Source organism: Panthera tigris, chromosome B4 (genome assembly GCF_018350195.1).
Source record: "Panthera tigris isolate Pti1 chromosome B4, P.tigris_Pti1_mat1.1, whole genome shotgun sequence".
Taxonomy (NCBI): domain Eukaryota; kingdom Metazoa; phylum Chordata; class Mammalia; order Carnivora; family Felidae; genus Panthera; species Panthera tigris.
In genome coordinates this window covers 34,002,626-34,024,205 of record NC_056666.1, presented here as the reverse complement: position 1 = coordinate 34,024,205, position 21,580 = coordinate 34,002,626, and the positions used below count along the sequence as shown (strand labels likewise).

The 21,580-nt window shown below is 46.0% G+C and overlaps 1 protein-coding gene across 2 annotated transcripts in view; it reads right to left on the bottom strand.

Annotated features, from left to right (window-relative positions):
- Positions 1 to 21,580, bottom strand: part of MICAL3 (microtubule associated monooxygenase, calponin and LIM domain containing 3) — a 205,194-nt gene that overhangs the window by 38,313 nt on the left and 145,301 nt on the right. The window contains exons 26-29 of one of the 2 annotated variants that reach the window (XM_042991469.1): positions 13,106 to 13,301; positions 4,595 to 4,845; positions 2,630 to 2,719; positions 435 to 572 (exon numbers count right to left, since the gene is read on the bottom strand). In XM_042991469.1, the coding sequence (XP_042847403.1) occupies positions 435 to 572; positions 2,630 to 2,719; positions 4,595 to 4,845; positions 13,106 to 13,301 (675 nt within the window). The remainder of the gene's footprint in view (positions 1 to 434; positions 573 to 2,629; positions 2,720 to 4,594; positions 4,846 to 13,105; positions 13,302 to 21,580) is intronic. The other variant, XM_042991467.1, reaches the window with a different exon arrangement.

Sequence of the window (21,580 nt, the reverse complement as noted above, 5' to 3'; positions counted from 1 at the left end):
AAAACTTCATTTCAGTTCAAAATATACTGCCCCACCCAGTCCTGCCAATGTACATTCACACTCAGACACACCACAGGAGGAAAGCATCAGAACATTTTACCAAGTGGACAGAGTAACCCTGTCTAGCAAAATGGGGAAAGAAAGCAAATTCTTGGTTTTCCCAAGGCCAAGTTCATTTTACTATTTTGCGTCCATGGAGAAAGATCCCATAACCTCTTAACCCATAGAGAACTTTACATATCCTCAAACAAAAGTTAAGGGCAGTGGTCGTGATTAACAATACCAGGACAACAAAATGGTTTGTTGGCTTTTACATTTTGATTAAACTGATGGCTTTGGCCCTACCAGAAGGGTCCTCTGTAGCAATGAGAGGGGAAGCAGGGACAGAGCTGCTCTGAGGGGCATATCGGGCCCTTGGATCTTGAAACAGTTACCTCTAGAAGTGGAGGACTCAGAGGTTGGTACCATTCGCTCCTCCTCCTCTTTCTCTCGAATATGTGTCCAGTGCACATCAGCCTGGATCTCCAAGGGGTCGGCTGGATTTATGATCTGCTGTAGCCTCTGGCTCCCGACTAGTGTACCAGAGTCAGAGGTGGAGGAGATGAGGAAGGGAGAGATGGTGGAGGAAGGAAGCAGAAAATAAACAGTGAAGGGAAGGAGGGGATGAAACATCACAGGAAAGGAAACAGAAAGAAAAGTTACTGTATTTGCCAGGATCACTTTGAATCAGAAAGAGGCAAAAATTGAGAATATACACGCGTGCACACACAGACATGATTTCTACTCGTTCAGCTTGATTTTGTTGTTTCAAGCTTCACTTACACTGTTAATTTCAATGAAGTGAACCATATATCCCGACTCTAAACAGAAAGAATTCTCCTTTCTGATGCTCTTTCCATCTCATCTGCATTTGAGGGACCCAAATGCCAAGTCAGAAAAAAGAGCAGGTCACAACTGGCCTCTGGAGGGCCATCCCTCTGGGTCACGAGTACTCTGCTGTTAGCCAGCACAGTGTGAGATCCCGAAGGATGCAACGCTCTTGCCCCTTCTGAGGATACACAGCATGGTGCTTACCGTCACCTGCCATGTTGACAGCTTCTCCTTTGAGATTTAAGCCAAGTGACAAGTGAGAGATGGGATGGGACAGTGTCATTCTGTCATGAACCACCTAACTCACGCAGGACAGAAATGTACTTTGTTGGTACTTCAGTGTTTATCTTTTGCAGCTAGAGAGAGAGAAAAAAAATCCCCCTTCCATAATAGGTCTCATGCTGCATGCAGGTCTGCGGCAGGGACACAGCTATGGGGAGAAAATGGAGACAGGGGAGGCAGTGGCTAGGAGAGGAAGCAGAGCTCTATCTTGTAAATTCCCAAGACTTTGGGAGTTCGTGGGCAGGAATAAAACAATACCTTTCTGCTTTTTCTGAGGTCAAAGCCTTTTTCTTAAAACTCCATTTGATGCACCACTGCTCTCCTCTGGACACAAGACCTGCCTTTTCAGCTAAATGAGAAATCACCAGCAGCCCCTTCAGATTATTCCTGCTGTCAGAGCCCAAAGAATATACATGCAGCCTCTGCCCTGTAAGCTCCCTATAACCAGTGCTTGGACCATGCCATACAGTTGGGTTAAAATAAAGGGATAGCCAGCAACTTGGGGGAGGGGACATTTTGGGAGGGAAGATGGCTTTTCAGTAGCAAGAGCAGGTGCCACCTGATCTGAAGGAGTCTGGGATTCCTGATGGGAGCCCACTCTCAACCATCTAACTGGACAGTTTGGCTTTGGCTTCATCACTATCACACAACCTCTTAATTTTTAAGCAATGGGGAATGTGATATGGACAGAAAGTACTAGTAAGATTACCAAATGTGGATGCGGGCACCATCCTGTGTTAAATGTGGGGTGGTAGCCCCGCATGCACTCTCTTGTCGGAACTACTGGTCTCTACGGATTCATTTTTCTAAGGTCAGTTGGCTTTTATGGTGTTGGATGGGGCTGAATCACGGCAAAGTCACCCAATAGCTTAAATGTCACATGACTAAGGAAGGGAAGTCAAAGAGAAAAATGCAGACCCTTTCTTCATCTTCTAAGCCACAAAGAGAAGAGAGTGAGTCTCCTCCCTGGATAATGTTCTGCTTCCTGTTAATAAATGTAGCCTTGGGGACTTATCAGCCAGCATGTCCTCCTTTCTCAGAGAAATGTTACAAGACACAGTGGAGGAAGGTTCTGGGTACCTGTGCTGATGAAAACACCTGTGCTGGCTCCCCTACTTTTGATAGCTGTGACTGTGACATGATTTTTCAGCATTACAAGAGGCTGAGTCTTCACTAGATGAGGGGACTTGCAGCAAAGCATACAAGAGGCCTACTTGGGGCCACCATCATTAAGACTGCTTCTGGAATCTTCTTCTCAGACTTCCCCTTGATTCTGCTTGTCTTATATGTTATTTGCTACATGACCATTCCCAAAGGCTGGGCCCAGGGACAGGTGCCCAGCTAGGCATGTGACAAAGCCTGTCCGCGCAGCTTTATAAAGCACAGATCTTTTAATGTGGGACCTGCTCTTGAAGGCAAATTCTGGATGGCTGCTAGGGAGCCAGGGTAGAAGGTGGGCAAGGGGCAGAGTGGGTACCTTTACATGTACCCGTATCTTCTTCCTTTGACAGATGCTGGAGCCACTGGCTTTGCAGGAGTTCTCTGTCCCAGGGGCAATACTCCCCTTCTACAGCAGGGGGAGCCAGACACCCACAAACACAGCATCAAGAATCCCGCGTGGGGATAAAGAGAAAAGAGAATGGAAGGGAGGAAAGAGAATAGAGAAGAGTTATCTTCAGGTGCAAGGCAATAACATCCTGTCACTGTCTACACAGCCATGGAAGTCCACTGACCAAAAGATACACACACACACCAAGGGCTAGGAACAAAGGCCCAGAGCTTGGCTGAATTTGTCGGTATGTGTTTCTGCAGTTAAATCCCATTCCCTGCAGGTTTGGTCTTGACACTAGTTCCAGATCCAGGAAATTAAGTCTGCATGAGGGAAAGCAGGGATAAAGTCTCCTGAAAAGGGCACAGGCTTTGACCCTAAGCTGTGTGTGGGGCTACAAGCCACTGAATGTGTGAATCACCAGATGGAGATAATGACAAAAACAAAGTACCTTTCCCCTGGATAAGCTGTGAGCACAATCACCACCTCTGACTACTAGGGACCCAGAGGCAGCCCTGGGCCAACCACAGCTCTGTACACACAGCAGTTATGGAGAAAAGAACCCAAGGTGCCAGCTTTCCGGCCTGGCCTCCTGCTCGCACAGACCTTACTTCTCATCATGGGGAGGAGGAAGGGCCAGGGCACCAAGTGCTGCCTCTGTGGGCCCCACCCCAGCCTCTGTCTTTGGAGGGAAGAGCGCAGGAGAACTAGATCTAGAGAAGCCCCTTAGTGGTCTGAGGAAGAGCCCTGCCTCTGAGCGTTCACACTGGCCCTGGGCACCTTGGGGGCAGGGAGAGGCTGTGCTTCCTTCTTGTCTGCCCGGCCTCGGCAGTGTCTTGGGCTACACAGCTCTCAGGACCGGCTCAGTAATGTAATTGGGAAGAGCTCTGCATCTGGTCAGCACGCGGTCCTTCCTGTGCCAGACTGCGGGATAGGACTGGGCAGCCAAGCACAATGAATTCCAGGAGGAGCAGCAGAGCAATCTAGTGCCAACTCTACGAGGCCCGGGGCTGTCCAGAATCTAATGTGCTCCTCTGACAACGGCTGGGAGGGATTGGTGCTTTAAAGGCCCATGTCCTTCTCTTCCATTCCATGTCCCCTGGAGAGAGAGCACGGCCGTGAATTAACATGGCACCGTCGTCAGGGGGATTCAGGTCTCTACCTGCCCTAGTTTCTTCCTCCCCACCCTCCAGACCTCTGTGCAGACAGGGCAGGGAAAGAATGACCCTCTCTCTTACAGAGACAAAAAAGGATGCCCACCAAATTCTTCCTCATCACTCAAGGACACACACAGCCAGAGATGGGGGCAGAATGAAACATTTCAAGTCCAAGGCAAGAGAACATTTCAGAGCCAACCAGAGTGACTTAATACTGGAACTGATGCTCTGTCTCAGGACACTGGTCCAAACATGTTACTACCTGTCATCGACTGAACCCTGTCTGGTAGGCACCTGGCCCCTCCTCAGTGACAGCAGCTCTGAGCAGAGTGAGATTCAGTGCTCTGCAGCCTCCAAAGCCCAGACTCTGAGTCAGGGAATCCTCTAGGAAGCTAAATTCCCTTTCTTTATTAAAATAAATTTCTTTAACAGAAACTAAAGGAAAAAAAAAAAAAAACAACAGAAAATGAGGAGAGGAGAATGAGTGACCTAATTTGGTTGGAGTACTTATGCTGTTGACCCTTTGCCTTCCACTTCCAATATCTACTCAGAATGTGCACAAGGGACATTACTTCCACTGCCAATGGCCTCCCCTGCTCCCCAAATCTAAGGCTAGAGAGAGGCAGGAGGGATCGCCCCTGGGGCCGTAGACAGCACGTTGGTGTGACTCTAGCCACAGAAGCCTTACCCAGGCATGGAACAGAGTCAGAGTTAAGAGAAGAGATTTTTTTCTGACCTTCACTAGACTCTTCCTCTTCCTCCTCATATTCTTCCTCTTCCTCCTCTTCCTCCTCCTCATACTCTTCCTCTTCCTCCTCTTCATTCCCAGGCTCGTAGCTCTTTGAGGCCTCCAGCTCCTCTTCACTCTTTCCTTTCAGAAGGGCATGGATCCTCACAGCCTCCTTCCAAGGAACACCGCCCAGGTCGGAGGTGGGCAGAGGCTCCTCTTCCTCCTCCTCCTCTTCCTCCATCTCGGACTCAGAACTGCTGTGGGGAAACAACCATACAACCAAAGTGAGGGAATGACAAAAACTGAGAAGGAGATGCTCAAAAGCCACAACCAGAGGCAAAATGTCCCAGCAAAGCAACTGCTGGGCAGGAAAGGAGAGAGGACATGCACAGAGGGGTGTGGTGGGCTTTTCTGCCCAGGTAAGACCCACAAAGGGAAGGAAAGAGAGTGAGTAGACGGCCAGAGGAAATACACATGTACAAGTAAGCCCTACATAAACCCACATGAGCAAACAGCTCAGCCTGGGCGGGGGCAGAGTGGGGGCTCTATTCAATGAACTGCAACTCCACCGAGTCCAGTTTCAGAGGCCCTCAGAGACAGTAGGAGGCACAGACTCATTTTGATATGAACTCAAGACCCTGGGAATCAAGAAAGGAGAAAGTCTCCTTTCATCGTGATCTGTCTGGTTTGAGGAACTCAACTCTACTTGACTCAGGTGGGTTGGCAGGCTCTCATGGGAAACATGGTGAGAAAGAAAAGCTGCCTCCAAGAGGCCTGAAGTCTTAGCCACAGACGGGCCGGCAATCAAGGAGTGTGTGCTGGAGGGAAGGCAGCACATTCATTTCCACAGTGTTCTTTAGTCCCCACAACGTGCCCTGCCCAGAACAGGATACTATGGGGAATACACAGTTAACACGGTAGCAAAGGCGCTGTTCACCACAAGGTTATAGTACAGGGACTATGGGGAGAGGGTGAAAACAAATATCCCGATCACTGGGGTCATCACCCTGGACAACCAGCCACATTTTCTACCACCATTTCCTTTATGGCACATGGCCTAGCTCAGCTTGAAACAGGAAGCAGCACTACATGTGAGAAGACCCTTGCCGTGACCTGTGCAAGCCAAAACCGTGGATCTCCACCCTCGAGGCCACCACCTGGGAGCATTTCTATCCGCCTTTCCTGCCTGCAGAGTTAAGCAGTCAATAGGTGGTACACAAATAAAAGTGCCCTACAATATAGCTGTAAGGCAGAAAAAAGCCCCCAAACATCATGATACAAATGAAGTTTCTGAGACCTGTTTCATGGTCTGATAATTCCCAAAAAGTCTTTTTCAGGAGAGGCTTTGCCCTCAGTGAGAAATGTGTCATTGACTGGGCTAGAGGAAATTTGGCTTTTCCAATCAAGCATGGTCCAGCCTCTGGCATGAGAGAGCCTCAAACCCCAGAAGCATCAGGCATGGGATGGATGTCCAGTCCCATCTTCCTGTGATGGGGGGGGGGGGGTGCTCTCTCCCCACCCAGAGTGGGGCTGTGAATGTGGAGAGGGAATCAGTGAATACAGTGTGATAAGGTCAATGACACCTCACTACCAGTGCTATTATTAGTACCTGTGCAGTATAGAATTTAACCTAACTCAAAGAGAGGTCTGGCCTCTGTCTTGGCTTCTGGGATGTAAACTCTAAGCCCTTGGAAGGTCTTGCCTGATGGGAATGTGTTTATTTCCGTAGGATCCTTAGGTCATGGTAAGTAGTCTAATAATGTGATTTAGGGTGAGGGCTGGCCACATCAGAAAGACCAACAATTTAGGGCGGGGGAATTGAGTCATGAAGTATTAGCTGGCCTGGAGACTGAGATCAATCACAACATGTTGCTAATCAGTTAATCTGTCAATTGATACCTAGGTAATGGAGCCCCAATAAAACCTCTGAACACCAAGGCTTGGGTGAGTAATACTATATGGGTTTTGTCACACGTTAATACCAAGAAAGTAACACTGTCCTGACTCCGTAGGGAGAGGACAATGGAAGCTCCACATCCGTATGTTCTTGGACTCTGCCCTGTGCACTTCCTTACTTGGCTGATTTCAGTAAGTATCCTTCTCTGTAATTAACCACAACCATGAGTATACACATTTTAGTGAGTTCTGTGTGTCTTTCTAACAAATTATTGAACTTGAGGGTGGTTTTGGGAACTCTCAGACTTTAGTTGGGTCAGTCTGAGGGCAGCCCTGGGGGCTGTACGCCCGCCTACTTCTCAGGTGGCTGATTCTCAGTGTTACACTGGCTCTGCTACTTACCAGCTGTATGACCATGAGCTGATTATTTATGCTGAGCCTCAGTCTCCGCATCAGTAAGGAGGCAATGTTCACATCTACCATGTAGAAACGTTATGAAGATTATGGATTTTACTGATTTTTATAATGTTTGTGTTATACTCTGGGACTCTTGCTATTCACTTCTTTGTTTACCCATTTACATATTCATTCATTCATTCATTCATTCATTCAATGAACATTCTTGAGTACTTACTAAATCTCAACCAATGGATACAAAAATAAAAAGAGGCAGCTCCTTACTGTAAGCAACTCATTTTGGTGAATACTACTTGATTCACTTATTCATCCATTCATCCATCCATCCACCCACCAAAATTTACTGAGCGTCTTTTACTTATAATGCACTTCCTCCACATTGCAGAGAATACAAAGATCCGTATTCTCAAGGGAGATAAGATGCGAACACAGCATGATAAAATAAGGTAGGAGATAACTGTAGTGGAATGAAAGGTTGAGAGGAGGCAGTTTAAGGTGAGTAAACATAAGAATTTGGACCATGGAAAACTTGGCATCTGGATTTTGACTGTTTTTCAGTATTTATTTAGGTATTATTTTCATTTGTTTACTATCTTATTATTTAGCAACATATAACAATGTGCATCACTTAACATCTTTCAAACATGAAATAAGGATAAGAATGCCTCCTATGCTCATCTTAAATCTTATGTAAATTTATTCAAACTTCAGGTGGGCAGAAGGCAGGCCAGCTTGTCCTTCCTTCCCAGCCAGGCATACAAGGTAACTCCAGCAGTCGGCAGGTACAGTGGGACTACACTGCCACTGTTTGGGAGAGGTGCCTTCAGCACGGCCCATTCCTTGTACTGTGCCACGTCATGAGGGCAGTGGCACTGTGCATAATGTGAGCAATTAATACTCTATGATGAGGGCAATGGGACTCACAGCTATGAGTGTGATACTGGCTAGTTTTATGACAGCTCAAAGACCACGGGAGAATAGCAAGTGAGGCATGGAGCATAAAAGATAGGGTGGAAAGGTCAACCCTTGCCTTTCTTCATAAGCTATTAGCTCTCAGTCTCTTTCTGAAAGGCCTTGATACGTTGTTTCTGGAAATCTGAGACAGGCAAACCAGTCTCCCTCCCTCTGTGAAGGAGAGGGGTGGACAAGCATTGCCAACTATTCCTTTCCAAGCCATCACATCTATGGGAGCTTGGAGCAGTCCCCTGAATCTCGCCAGGCTCCTTATGTCGTGCAAGATTCACAGCGTAAACTCAGTACTTCAAGACTCATTTTTACATTTTGTGGCTGTTCCCAGTGCCTGAATTTCTGGGTCTGGCCTTTGAAGAGGCTGGGGGAAGGGTACAGAGAAGGAATCTGTAGTGAGGCAGACCCCCTCACCCCTACTTGGACATCAGCCTAGAAACATCTTAAGTGGGAAGATCACTACGCCAGAACAAAAGACAACATAGGGAACAATTTCTCTATCCTTTTGGGAAGAGAGCATGACCTCTCAGTTTATAGCCTCCTAGGAGATGAAGGCCACAAGAAAATATAGTTATCAAGATCAGCATTTGTAACAATCTATTGTTTGATGTAGGTCCACCTCCCCTGGACTGCACTCTCTCTGAGAGCAGGACCAGGTCTGCTTGGCTCACTGAAGTGCTGCTTGTAGTGCCTAGCACAGCCAAGAAAGGCAAGGAAGGATGCACAACCAGAGAAAGCCAGGGTAGGTTGCTACCTAAATTCACAGGTGTCAGATGATACCTCTGATGCCCCTTGGTGAAGTCCATCAGTAGGAGCAGAGCCTTTGAGTTACAATGACACCTTGCAAAAATCCTCCCTGCTACAATTTATATCTGATCAATGATCTCAAAGCACTTTACCTGAACTCCCTATCAGATGCCATCTTCTCACTGAGGCTATGGTGGGGCCTGATAGGAGGAAGTAAGACCAGCAGGCACATGGACTAGATTCTAAAAAAACAAGATTTGCTCCAGACTTCTATGAGCTGAACAGAGGTTCTGCTGTGCCAGAGAAAGGCCAACGGTGATCATCACAGTAGTGATGGCGAACACTTACTGAGCCCTGATGAAGTGCCACGTGGCACAAGGCACTTCACATGAATTAGGTCACTCAGTTACACAATAACTCTAGGACTCCAGGATATATTAATATCGTCATTTTTACAAATGAGGCCACTGAAGCTTAAAAAGGTTGGATCATTGGTGTGAGATCAGGATTCCCTCCGGTGTCTGCACCTGTCACACCGTGCCCTCTTGGATTGTTCACCAAGAACCCAAGAATTCTTCAGCCACTAGCAGCTGTCAGGGTGGCAAACCCAGGAGCAAGATCATGACCAGTCTCCTGGCTGCCTGGGTCTAACTTCAGAAAGTGGATACTGGAAATCTGGGCAGGTCCTACTGTGAATGAAGCAGGCTGCTATGTCAAACAGCACATGAAGTTCTTAGATGGTTTAAGGGAAAATAGGGAATCATGGCTCTCATTTTTAAATGAATCCACTCATAATCAGAGAGTCCACTCCTAGATCCCACCCTCTCTGACAACTGTGTAAACATTATACTGCTAAGCAGACTGCTGGAGAAGATGTATATTGTCCAGCAATCATTACATGATGAACATTTAATCCACGCTAAAAGCAGTATCCTGCTCAGCAATGGCTCACATTACTGCCTCCACTGGAGAAGGGATAAGGGAGAAGAGAGGGAACGGTCAGGAATTTCCACTTATGTTGGTGAGTCTTGAAGGAGGGGCTTTTCCTTGTTGTGTTACTCTGATGGAGAGCAAAGCCCCTTTGGGATGGCCTGTCATCGACTTTTGGGGAGTCCTCTGTAACCTGGTTGTCCCATCTGGATGGAAAGGATACCTGTTTGCTCTAGTGCTAACTTGTTCTTTAGAGCCAGCAATGTGCAAACAGTTGAGGACTTCAGCAGATGGGTACTGCACAAGCCATCTTCATTGCCTGGGGCAAAGTTTTCCAGACAGGCAATCAGGGAAAAACAAAACTAAAAGAATAAAGCCAGTTTTCTTTTGTCTTCAGGCACCTGTTCTGTTCCAGAGAAAGTAAAAGTACTATTTCCAGGGTCTCCTTTGGAAGATGCTTCCCCTCCCCCTCCCCCACTCCAAGGAAGGATCAAGGAGCTAATTAGGTCTGGGCCAATAGTCTCTGTGCAAACTAAACCACAAAGCAGCTAAGACTCACCTAGGGGGTTTGTTAACAAACAGGTATTCCTGGTCTCCACCCCAAGCGCACTAAATCAGCTGCTCCAGGGGAGGGTCCAGGAATTACGTTTTTACCACATGTGCCAGGTGGCACTTATAATCAGGGAAATTTAGAGCAGCCATCCTTGGTCTTTAGACCACAGCATTACCTGGGAACTTTTTAGAAATGCAAATCTTGGGTTCTACCCCAAATGACTGAATAAAAAACAGCCCAGCAATCTTTGGCTTAACAAGCCCTCTCGGTGGTTCTGATGCCAGCAAAGTTTGATCAGCACTGCTCTAGGGCCAAGCCAAACCCAACTTGTGGCACTTAAACCAGCCGTTTAAGGAGCCCAATACAAGAATCACTGGCCCTGCCCCTCCTCGTGAGGGATACCCCTGTATTGTGCTTAGAGCTACAATGCACTGCGGTGGTGACAGTAGGGGTGGCAATAATTTAGTGCTCCCTGGGCACCACGCACTGTGCCAGTTGTTTTATTTGATTTCATCCTCATAACAAACCAATGAGGTGCAGTGTTCTTTGCAGATGAGGAAACCGAGGCACAGAGAGGCCAAGAAATGTGGCCCTAACTACTACGTGGTAGAACAAGGCTTCAAGTACAGGTCTGTTTGACTCCGATGTCATGCTCTGAATTATGATACTGCAATGCTCCCCCAAGCAGACGATGAAGTTAAGAGTTCTTTAAACCTGTCAAAAGTGAGTTCCTGGATTGGACCAGTGAATTCCTTAAAACAGTCATTCCTCATCTTCAAGGAAGGTCTGAGGGCTGAGAATGCACTTAACTCTGCTTGGTGCTACAGGGAAGATGGAGAAAATACATGATACACTGTCTGCATCTGACCACTGCCCTCAGGGAAATAAGACAAAATCTGTGGCTCCTCCCTCTGGGCAATTTGGTTTAAGAGACCATTTTTTCACTCTGCAAAGAGCTAATGCCACTTGTTGCTGTCGAGTTTGAGACACAGGCACCATTTGGGGCACCTGGCTGGCTCAGTCGGAAGAGCATGTGACTCTTGGTCTCGAGGTCATGAGTTTGAGCCCCATGCTATGTGTAGAGATTGCTTAAGTAATAAATAAATAAACTTAAAAAAAAAAAAAAGAGGCAGACACCATTTGATGCAGACTGATTTCATATTCTTCTATCCTGCCCTTCCTATTGCACCCTGCTACATGTGCCACGGTGTAGCCTTCCTGAAATGTCCTTGCTACATACTGCTGCCTCATTCCCTGTTAGTTTACAAATCACAGTGGAGGAAAAATCACAATGGCAGAAAAGCTGGCTGACCACACTCACCCTGAGACTAAGCTATTAGGTCTGCAGAGAGTGGGCTCTCCCTCATCGACACAGAGCAGGAACACATGCTCTGTGGATGTTCTGGGTAGAGATGTAGTTGTGTGACAACAGTGTGTATGTGGTGATGGCTTCTGAAATGCAGGTACCCAGGGGGAGGCTGCCCAACAATGCACAGAAATGCTGTCTCTGAGGCCAGCCCAAGAAGCAGTTGATCCAAAGTATGTGTGAGGTGGTAGAATGCAGCTGTAAGTAGCTCTGCCCAGCAGACACCCTAAGAACATTCCTGGAACTTAAAAAAAAAAAAAAAAAAAAGCACTGTTTTCTTTAACCGCACACATTCCCTTCCTTACTCATGGCAACAAAGAAGCATCCTGCTGGTGTCTCAATGATAAGGCAAAGCCTCCATTAGTCTGGGAGACAGAGTAAGGGCTCCCCAGAAGCCCTGCAGGACAGTCTGACCAATAGTGATTTTACTCCAGCTTTTATCTTATTCCCTTTCCATGTCCTTGATAATCTTCATGGAGCATTCTGAGTTCTGTACTGACCCTGGTAGACCTGGGTCATAATGAAAACATTAAGTTTAAGGAGTTAAGACAGTGGACTTAGGCAGTTCTGTGGGGGCTGGAGGGCACATGTCCTCCTCAGGCATCATTCAGTTACACTTAATTAAAACATCGGGATGGCCAAGCACAAAATCACTGGCTGCTGTGTGTGGTCCCTGGGATGCAAGTTTTCTGTTCTTCTCTTTATATAGAGGAGAAAGAAGGAAGTCTGGAGAGGTGATGTGGCTTCCCCAAGACTGCAGGGTGAACTGGTGTCCTCACAGAAGCCCCTAAGTCCAACCCTGAAGTTTCTTCTACTGAACCACCTGCCCCTCAACAGCACACTGCTTCAGGTTTCTGTTGTTCCCATGTGGAAGTCCTTTCTCTTCCAGTAAATTTGCAAACAACGCCTGAGGGCAGAACCTGGGACTATTATTTATTTTTTTTCGTGTTACCTTTTCAATGAAAGACAAAGTGTTAAGGCCATGGTAGGTGTTCAAGAACTACTTACTGAATTTCTGCATTAAGTTCTTACCAGCTAACAAGATGACGAGAGGGAACTGCATGGAAAGGGGGAGATCAGCAGGGAGAACAGGAAGAATCCTGGACTGGGATCCAGGAAACCGGAGTTTGAACCTTAGTCAATCCTTGATCCTAATATTAGTCCCCATGTGTTTCCTTAACCACAGAGTGGTTAAGATAAACGTTTTCGTCTACTTTGCAGGATTCCTGTGAGGATGACCAAGTGAGGTGATGGATACAGAAGTCCTTTGTAAAAACTCCAGCGCCATGCAAAGTAGTGGTAAAGGCAACCACCATCGACATGCACTTACATGTGCCACATACTGTTTTAAACACTTTATACTATTGAATCCTCACACCAATTCTGTGAGGAAAGTACTCGTATTGCCTTCATTTCACAGATGAGGGAACAGAGGCATAGGGAGGTTGCTTAACTTGCCTAGTGTCACACAGCTGGTAGGTGGCACCGATAGTCTGGCTCAGATCCCATGCCGAGGGCACGGTGCTGCCTCCCCCCACAAGCAGGACAGTATATTCATCTGGGGAAGAGGCTGCTAGGGCAAGCCATGGGCATGTTGCAGCACACGAGAAAGCGGGGCCGGAGCTCCCGGGCACAGGCTGACCTGCTGGCCACGTCCTCCTCTGCGCCTTTGTCCAGCACGCTGCTCAGGTTGTGCTCAGCCTGCGTCTCCTCGGGCACCTCCTCCAGCTCCTCTGCCTGTTTCACAGACAGGCGGTAGTTCTCCAGCTCAATCCTTTCAGGAGTACCCCTGAGTCTCTTAGCAATGCTAGGCTCTTCCAGGCCATTCACACTTGAACCTGCAAGACAAGCAAAGCAGCAAAGTTCTAGGACAAGTGAAGGGAAATGAATACATGCGGTGGGGGACAGAGAAAGTGCACGGAGGGAGGGGGCACTGACAAGCATATCTAAGCGACCAAGGGAGCCACCACTCATTTCAGTGAAAGGAGGGACAGGCCCTCCATGAAGGCCAGGGACCCAGACAAGGGACAGCCTGAAAGTCAGTAAGGTCACAGAGGCCAGGAAAGGACTGTGGGCTGGAGTGGCAGCCCTTCCCCGAGCAGGAGAAACAAAAGTCAGCCCCTAAGGGGGGGGCGCAGGCTCAGTCTCCTCTGTCATCCCTGAACCCAAGCCCAGTGGAGGGAAGAGGTGGTGGTGACTGTGGGGGAGGGGGTAAAAAGGACTTGGGCTAGACTCTAAGGAAGCGCTTTTCACTGATCCAGCCCCTCTAAAGTAGCTTTCATGGAGAAGGTGAGTCTTGCCAGCTGCCCCCCACCCTAATGATCCAGGACCCAGTCAAGGCTCATGCCCTGCATCTGGCCAACCTGCAGTGTCCAGGCCAGCTGCCTGCAGGACCTCTCACACTATGGAAGTGTCTGTCCTGTCACAATTAGATTCATGGTAAACATTTCCTATTTAACAAGAACACATAGGTGATGTTGTGCCCCTTCTGCTGCACAGTTCGGAGGAATATTGTCAGGTTGCCTCATTCTTGGTGATACCAGCTTGACTGCTTGGGTATGGTGGTGCCCAACCATCTTTCTGCTGTAAAGAGAGGATTTCCCCCTTTGTAATTAATGAGTAATCCATGGGGTCATAATGTAGAAACCATGGGACTATCCTGTTCCACTATACTTTCATCCAGTGGTTTTTGTACCAATCCATTGATGAATGGTGATTTAAAAATTTTTATCATTCCTTCTCCACTGTCATTCTTTGTAAAGAACTTTTCCCATTTCTCTGAGTACCACCATGACTCATGGATTTTGAAAAACTTAAATATTGTATTTGACTACTATGTTTTCTTACTCTCCTTTAACCTAGAAGTTTCCCTGTTTCCCCCATTATTATTCTTTTTCATGTACCTTTTTATCTCAAATTTGGTCAGAAGAAGCCCACCATATTTATTCTTTAATGTCTTCACTGTAATGTGATATAGTCTGTAAGCTTAGAATCAGACAAATCCAGGCTAGGCACCTGACTCCATGAGTGACAAGCTGAAGGATCTCAGGAAAATTTTCTGATCTATAAATGAGGACAACCTTCAGCTCCTATGATTATTATGAATGTGGAATGAAATTATATACATATATATACAAGTATGTGTACGTATGCCAAATCTGTGTGCACTCCAAACCTATTGTCTTCCTCTTCTGCTTAAACCCAGCACATGGGCAGGATTCAGCAAATATGAGTTAAGTGATGTAACTGATGCCCAGTAACATTCTTAGCACCAGTTTGTGTTGTATCCATTTGCTCTGGATTATGAACAACAGTTACTTGACAAAGATGGGAAGGGAATTCTGGGCAGAGGGAACAGCAATAGCTAAGGTACACTGACATGCAATGGCAGCTTGGCATTACTAGACTTTCTGGTGGCAGTGTACTTGAAATGGTAGTGAAGAGAAAGAGACTGGGGTGGGAACAGAGCATGCATGGCCTTCGGTGCCATTCTAAGATCTAAGAGATAACACTGGGTTTTGGCAGGCAACATCATACCAACCCAGTGTTGAGTGACAGGTGGCTTATCAGGTGAAGGCCAGAACCTCTGTAATGAAGGACTAAAGTAAAGGGGTAGGAATATTGAATTAGTAATATCTGTGACATGACAGGTGTGCAGAAAATCTTCTGGAAGCCTGGCACTTTTGTTGTGTACAATGTTCTCAACCTCTCTGTAATATCATTAGAAAGAACATTTTATGAATCCAGGTAGTCACAGAATAAAGTCTGAGTGCATCTATTGGATTACCAGGTTCTTCCACCAAATAGCATCTTTCAAATTTACTAGAGAATCTTTACTGAAAAGCAAAACCCAGGGCACGTTCATCTATAAATTCAAGTAAATGTCTAATGATGGAGTCAGAGCATGAATCCTTGGGCTCACTAGGGCCCTGTGCAACGCCCACCTGTCCTAGTCTTTGCAACTCCAGTTGGGGCATTTTACACATCCCTGGCCCATTGCCCAAAGTATAAGCTATAATGCTGGATCAAAGCATCTGGACAATTAGGAAATATGTGGGCTTCAGGTAATAGAAAAAAGAGACAGGGAGCACATCAGGTGGATGCTGCTTCAGCATCCTTCAAACCAACCCCCCTATCCCTGGCCTCTGGAGTGCACAGGCTCCAAATGCACTGGTTCATCATTTCCAAACATCAGTCTTCCTGTCCTCTGTTGCTCCTTCCCTTCATCAAAACCCAACATGATAAACATGGGAAGGCTAAGGATCCCCTGACTATAATATCATCTGATTCTTTCCTTCTCATCATGTATTTTTGACAAATGTCCTTAAAACAGAACGCAGACAAGAAAGTGAAATACATGTGAAGCCACTACCCAAGTATAAAGTTTTGGGGAACTCCATAGATAGAGAATAAAAATCAGTATTTCTTTTAGCTAGGGAACAAAAAAATAGAATAAGAACTACCACTTCAGGGAAACAAACAACCAACACTCATCAATTCAGATCCAAGCAATTTCAAGGTAGAGTGAACAAACACACTCATGCAGAGAAACACTCAATACGTGATGTCTGTTTTTAGTGGGTAAAAACCATACTCTGTGCCAGAAATTCTACCAGAACCTTGAGCAACAAAGCAGACTAAAACACTCTCTACTCTTAAAGATCTGTGGGCTAGTCACAGAAGAGACAGTCCTGCCCAGGAATCATTTCAGTATGATGTGTCAAGTATCATGGCTTATGCATGCATGTGGTGCTATGTGCATACATAAAAGGGCAACTCTACCCAGAGAAGTCAAGAAGATGTTCTGGAGGAATATGGAGGTTGCCTAGCCAGCTTTAAAATAAAATTCCGTAAGGGGCGCCTGGGTGGCTTAGTCGGTTAAGCGTCTGACTTCAGCTCAGGTCATGATCTCGCAGTTTGTGAGTTAGAGCCCCGTGTTGGACTCTGTACTGACAGCTCAGAGCCTGGAGCCTGCTTCAGATTCTGTGTCTCCCTCTCTCTCTCTGCTCCTCCCCCACTCACACTCTGTCTCTCTCTCTCAAAAATAAGTAACATTAAAAAAAGAATTTTGTAAGGGAGGTAATAGCTGGAAATGAGGTATCTGAAATTCAATTCAGAGACATTAAGCAACCTGCCCAAGGTCACACAGCCAGTGAGCAGTGCAGCCAAGATTTGAGTCCAAGGAGGACAGCATTACTTCAGAAAACTACCATGGCTGTCCCTAGGCCTATGATGTGAAGAAAAGAAAAGGAAGGAGTGTTTCCACAGAGTCCTATTCTGCTTTCCCCCTTGGGACTCTTCACCATTCTCTCCTCCCCACTACAGTTTTCAAGAGGAAGGGCACAGAACTTCATGAGAGCATCTTAGAGCACAGAATCTGGCATTTGGAAGGACATTCCATCCTCCTTGAAGAATTTCTATAAGCTCTGGAGTCCTCAAAATGCTATGGGGAATTAAAAAAAAAAAAAAGAAATCAACAAAATTAGCATGGTTGGTTCTCTGTGCTAAAGCAAGGGGCTCTCTTCTAGATTAACCAGATGGGGATGATAAACTAAGATCTCAAAGGAAGTAACAGTGGAGGAGACCTGAGCAGTGGCTATAACACTGTGACAAACACAGAACTTCTCCCTCATCCCCTGGATCCTCCCTCTTTCAACAACAGAAGAGCTCGAGGGAGCAAAGACTGTAGGAGAGCAGATGTAAAAATAGCTGACAGATGCTGGTTTGGCAAGTCACTGTGTAACCAGTGGGGTCAGGCTGGCTGGCCCAGGCCCACCTGGCCTCTCCACTTCACATGCCTCAGTGCAAGAGCAACTATACAGGGACTTTCCAGCTAAAAGTGGATGAGAGATTTGGAATAATTTCTAAGGCTGAGTCTTCACTAAGTCAGGGCAGGCAGATCTCGGGTCATTGGAGGCCAATTCCAGCTTCACACATACCAAAAGGAAACAGCTCCCAGGATCTGGGTCGCATCCTAAATAGGAAAAAGGCACTGGGCCTGACCTAACGGCTCTGTTTTGGAACAGTCACTGCCTGCATGAGCTCCATACATCATCCTGAAAGAAATATTTTTCCTAACAGGACAACCTGCTCTCAGCTGATGTGCCACAGCTGCCAAAAGCCTTTATTTGTGTCTGTCTGATTCCTGAAGGGACACGAGGGATGTACATGACACTCTCGAGGCGGGCCTTCCCAGTCCTCAGCAGGCAGCAGCGCCATTCCCCCTTTTCCTCCTGCAGTGGCAGAAATGCCCTATTACGAGGTGGAGCCAGATGCATAGGACACTGTAGGACTTTGGGCAACTGTGAAGGGTATCACCTAAGAGACTGGAGCAACTGAGGGGATGCTCTCCTTCTGCCCATATTCACTTCTGGCCTGTTTCCCCATTCCTTTTCCTTTCCTATAAGCTTGGGAAAGCTTGAATGAAATCTGAAAGTCTAAAAAGGACGTAGGAAAGGCACAGTAAATTGAGATTGATAATTGATTTTCATCATATTCCCCATATTTAGAAGTAGAATGGATGCTACGGTTCATTCATTCAAGCATACACTCAACAAATATTTATTGAAATGCTACTTCTAGCCAGGCACTGTGCTAGGTGTTCAGGCACACCCGCGGACAACACGGGCAAGATCTCTGCCCTTGGGGAGCCTGCACTCTGATGGACTATGGGTGTCACATATCTGTTAAGAGAAACCAATGACTCAAGGTGTCAAAAGGTTTCAACTGTGGTCATGTTCTGATAAAATGGCCCTGTGATTTGCAATGATTAGTATCATTTGAGGAAAAAAGTACTCTTGCCATTTTGATATACAGAGATTTTTCTCTTAAGGATGCTCTCTCTTATCAAAAGTTCCTGGATATTTTTGTTGCAACTTCTTTTTTTAAAGAAGGTCAACTAATTTCAGATGGCCTTCTCACACATTCATCCAAAGCCTTGCCTGTCCACAATCCTGCACAAAGGAAAGCACCAAGTCATGAATTAGGTCTGAGCTATAAGGTCTCAAGGAGGTGTTAAGGAAAATAAAGTTTCCTGAAGAAAATCACCAGGCTGGCAGTACAAATCTAAATTCGTGGACCCAGTGCAAAATCTGTCACAGTGACTTTTATGTTACCTGATTGTTCACTGGTCTCAGAAACATTCACAAAATCACCCTGGGAGATTAGGGTGTCCCTCCTCACACAGAACCCCAACCCTTATAAGGCTACAGGGGGAATTTGTGTCTTAATTTTGTTTTCTCCCTGCTCTTGTTGGAAATGATATAGAAACTACACTCTCTCATGTTTCCTCATATACTGGGAAATAAGGATGAAACCATCTGAAGTGGTGGCTGGTCTAAAATAGAACCACCGTCCAGCCCAGAGAGTTTCTCTGTGTGGGACAAAGCCTGGGTCTTGGGCCCTGCTTCCTTTTGGAATGTATTAGGCTGCAGCTGGACCCCAATGACTTGAGCAGGGCTGGTCATAACAGTAAATAATCACCGTGGGTATTAATCCACTCTTTCCATCATGCTTTGAGCTCAAGTTTCCATATGAGTTGTTGGCTTAGTAGCCTGAAAAGCAGGCAGAGCACATACCATGCAAATTGAGTGCCATTTTGGCTTTCACCTGCCTTAGGGACTTCCTCACTGCTCTAGTCAAGCTGGACAATGTGATCTGGTATCTGTGGGAGAAGGACTTTGGCCTGTGTTTAGGATTAGGATGTCACTCCCAGCCTAGAACCCAATCTAGGGAGGAAAGATTTATTAGGGCTAGATAAAAGGCCCTACAGTTTGTAAAACGCCTTTCTTTGCTTATTATAAGGTGCCTGGGACCACAAATTTGGGCTCTCCCCCTCTTTAGCTCCTCAGTTCATTTGCCTTAGTAGACTCTGCTTGACTGGGCTCACATTTTTACACCTTTTACAGAGATTTCTCATTCTCTGCACTATGCACTTTGCAAGCATTGCAGCTGTATATGGAAAAGGACCCTCTTGCTTTGGAGACCAAAGAAAGAAGTTTCCAAGCCACTGTTAGGGCTAGGTGGCTTTTGCCCCTCTACCATCTAGCCCCCAAGAGACTCTACTATGGCTTCCTACTAGCAAAGAATCTGCTTCTGAAGCAGGTGATGAAGGAATAAAGACAACTACCTGTGTCAGGCACCATGACAGGTATGCTACACACACTGGCCAGTGACTGTCACAACACTCTTGTCAAAACTATTATTACTATTATTACACTGAGGGTGCTGAGTCTCTGTGATGTTAAGTAATATGCCCAAAGGTTCAAATGAGGCAGATCCAAGACTAAACCCAGGGCTGTGTTACTCTGCAGCTTGGGCTCCTTCCATTAAACTGTGCAGGGTAGAATTGTTAACAGCCCCTTACTCATGAACTATTTATTCTTCAATTGGGGTAACTGTATTTTTATGTGGGCACAGAGAAAAGGAGGTTATGTGGATTCAAGGGGAAGCTCAGTTGCTTTGGAGACATTTAATTACCAAGAGTTGAGAAATTCTGTGCTAAATATTACATGACAGAAGCCAAGAAGGGAAAAACCCAACAGGGATCAAATCAGAACAGTGTCAGAAAAAAAAAAAAAAAACAAAAAACACCTGCATGGGAACGGGGGCTCATGCAGACTGGAATGCTGTCTCTCAGGAATGCTGAGGGCACTTGCCCTCCCTTCATCAGGGTACTGAGGGGCTCTTTCTCCACCACAGCTCTTTGCTCTTCATCTGTGTGATTCCATGGAACTTTTACCCTTAAGTCTGTTTTCTAATGTTAAATTATTCTTCCTGTTATTATTACAGTATCTCCCAAAGGTGCCTTTTGGCAGATGGAAGTCCTGGTACACGTCACTATATGTGGCCAAGGCAAAAAGGTTTGTTTTAAGGTATATACCTGACTCTTCCTTACAAAAATTCTTACCAGTTCATCATATAGCTGTCTTGATAATATATTTTTCATGTGTTGTACTGTCTCACAGATAATACTCAACTTGATCCTTAATAGTCAACTGGGTCACCCTACTAAAATAGCTACCTCTTTGGTGTTGGAAGTTGTGAGCATTTCTAAAGCACAGGGGTCTGGTTGTGTTTTCTCTTAAGTCTCATGAGAGCTGTGCTCTAGCTAATATTCTACCTTCCTTATCTGGCTGTCCACTTTCACATACCTGAGGGTGAAATATCAGAAGGGGGTAACTGTTGTGCAATGGGCCTTGAGCAAACTATTTTCACGTATTAGTTTATGTATATGCCCCACCACCCAGGAGATTCTGTACATTTAACTATATATAATCCATCAAATCAATCCAATGTGGAGCTGATCTCCGAAATCATAAAAGGCAGGTAAAGAGAAGGATGGTTCAACAAGGTAAGTCAAGACCATCCCTTCTCTTCTACTTCTGCCTATTGCTACCTAATTCTGCCTACTGGATCCACCTCTGTCCTCTTGAAGGGCTCTTTCATGCATCTATCTCCTGTTCATGGGGCTGAATGTACCCCCAAACCAGAGGCTCTCCTAGGGAGTGGAATTATTCCAGTCATCTTTGTGTTTCTGGTGCCAACTGTTGTGTCAATAATGTGTTTTGAATAAATGACCAAGGTAAAAGTTCTAACCCTGTATCTAAACTAGAATATCAATTCACTATAATTTTAAGAAGTTAGTTGAACATATTATGGTCTCAGTTTCCTCATCTTAAATTTTTTTTTAACATCCATTTATTATTGAGAGACAGAGAGAGACAGAGCATGAGCATGGGAGGGGCAGAGAGAGGAGGAGACATAGAATCTGAGCTGTCAGCACAGAGCCTGACGCAGGGCTCAAACTCACAAACTGCAAGATCATGACCTGAGCCGAAGTAGGATGCTTAACTGACTGAACCACCCAGGCACCCCTCAGTTTCCTCATCTTAATGCAGAAACTTTAAGGCCTCTGTGGAGAGCCCCGAGAACAAATGGGAGATACCACTCTGTGAAAAGGGTAAGTGTACCAAGACAGCAACTGTTCCCTTAGCACCTGGGAAAGAGAAATTCCTATGAAGTTGCCAAGGTCTTAGAAGACCTTGCATTAAGACTCTGAAAAGAGACTATCTCAAATAATCTGATGTCCAAAAGTAATGACTTCATTCATTTCACA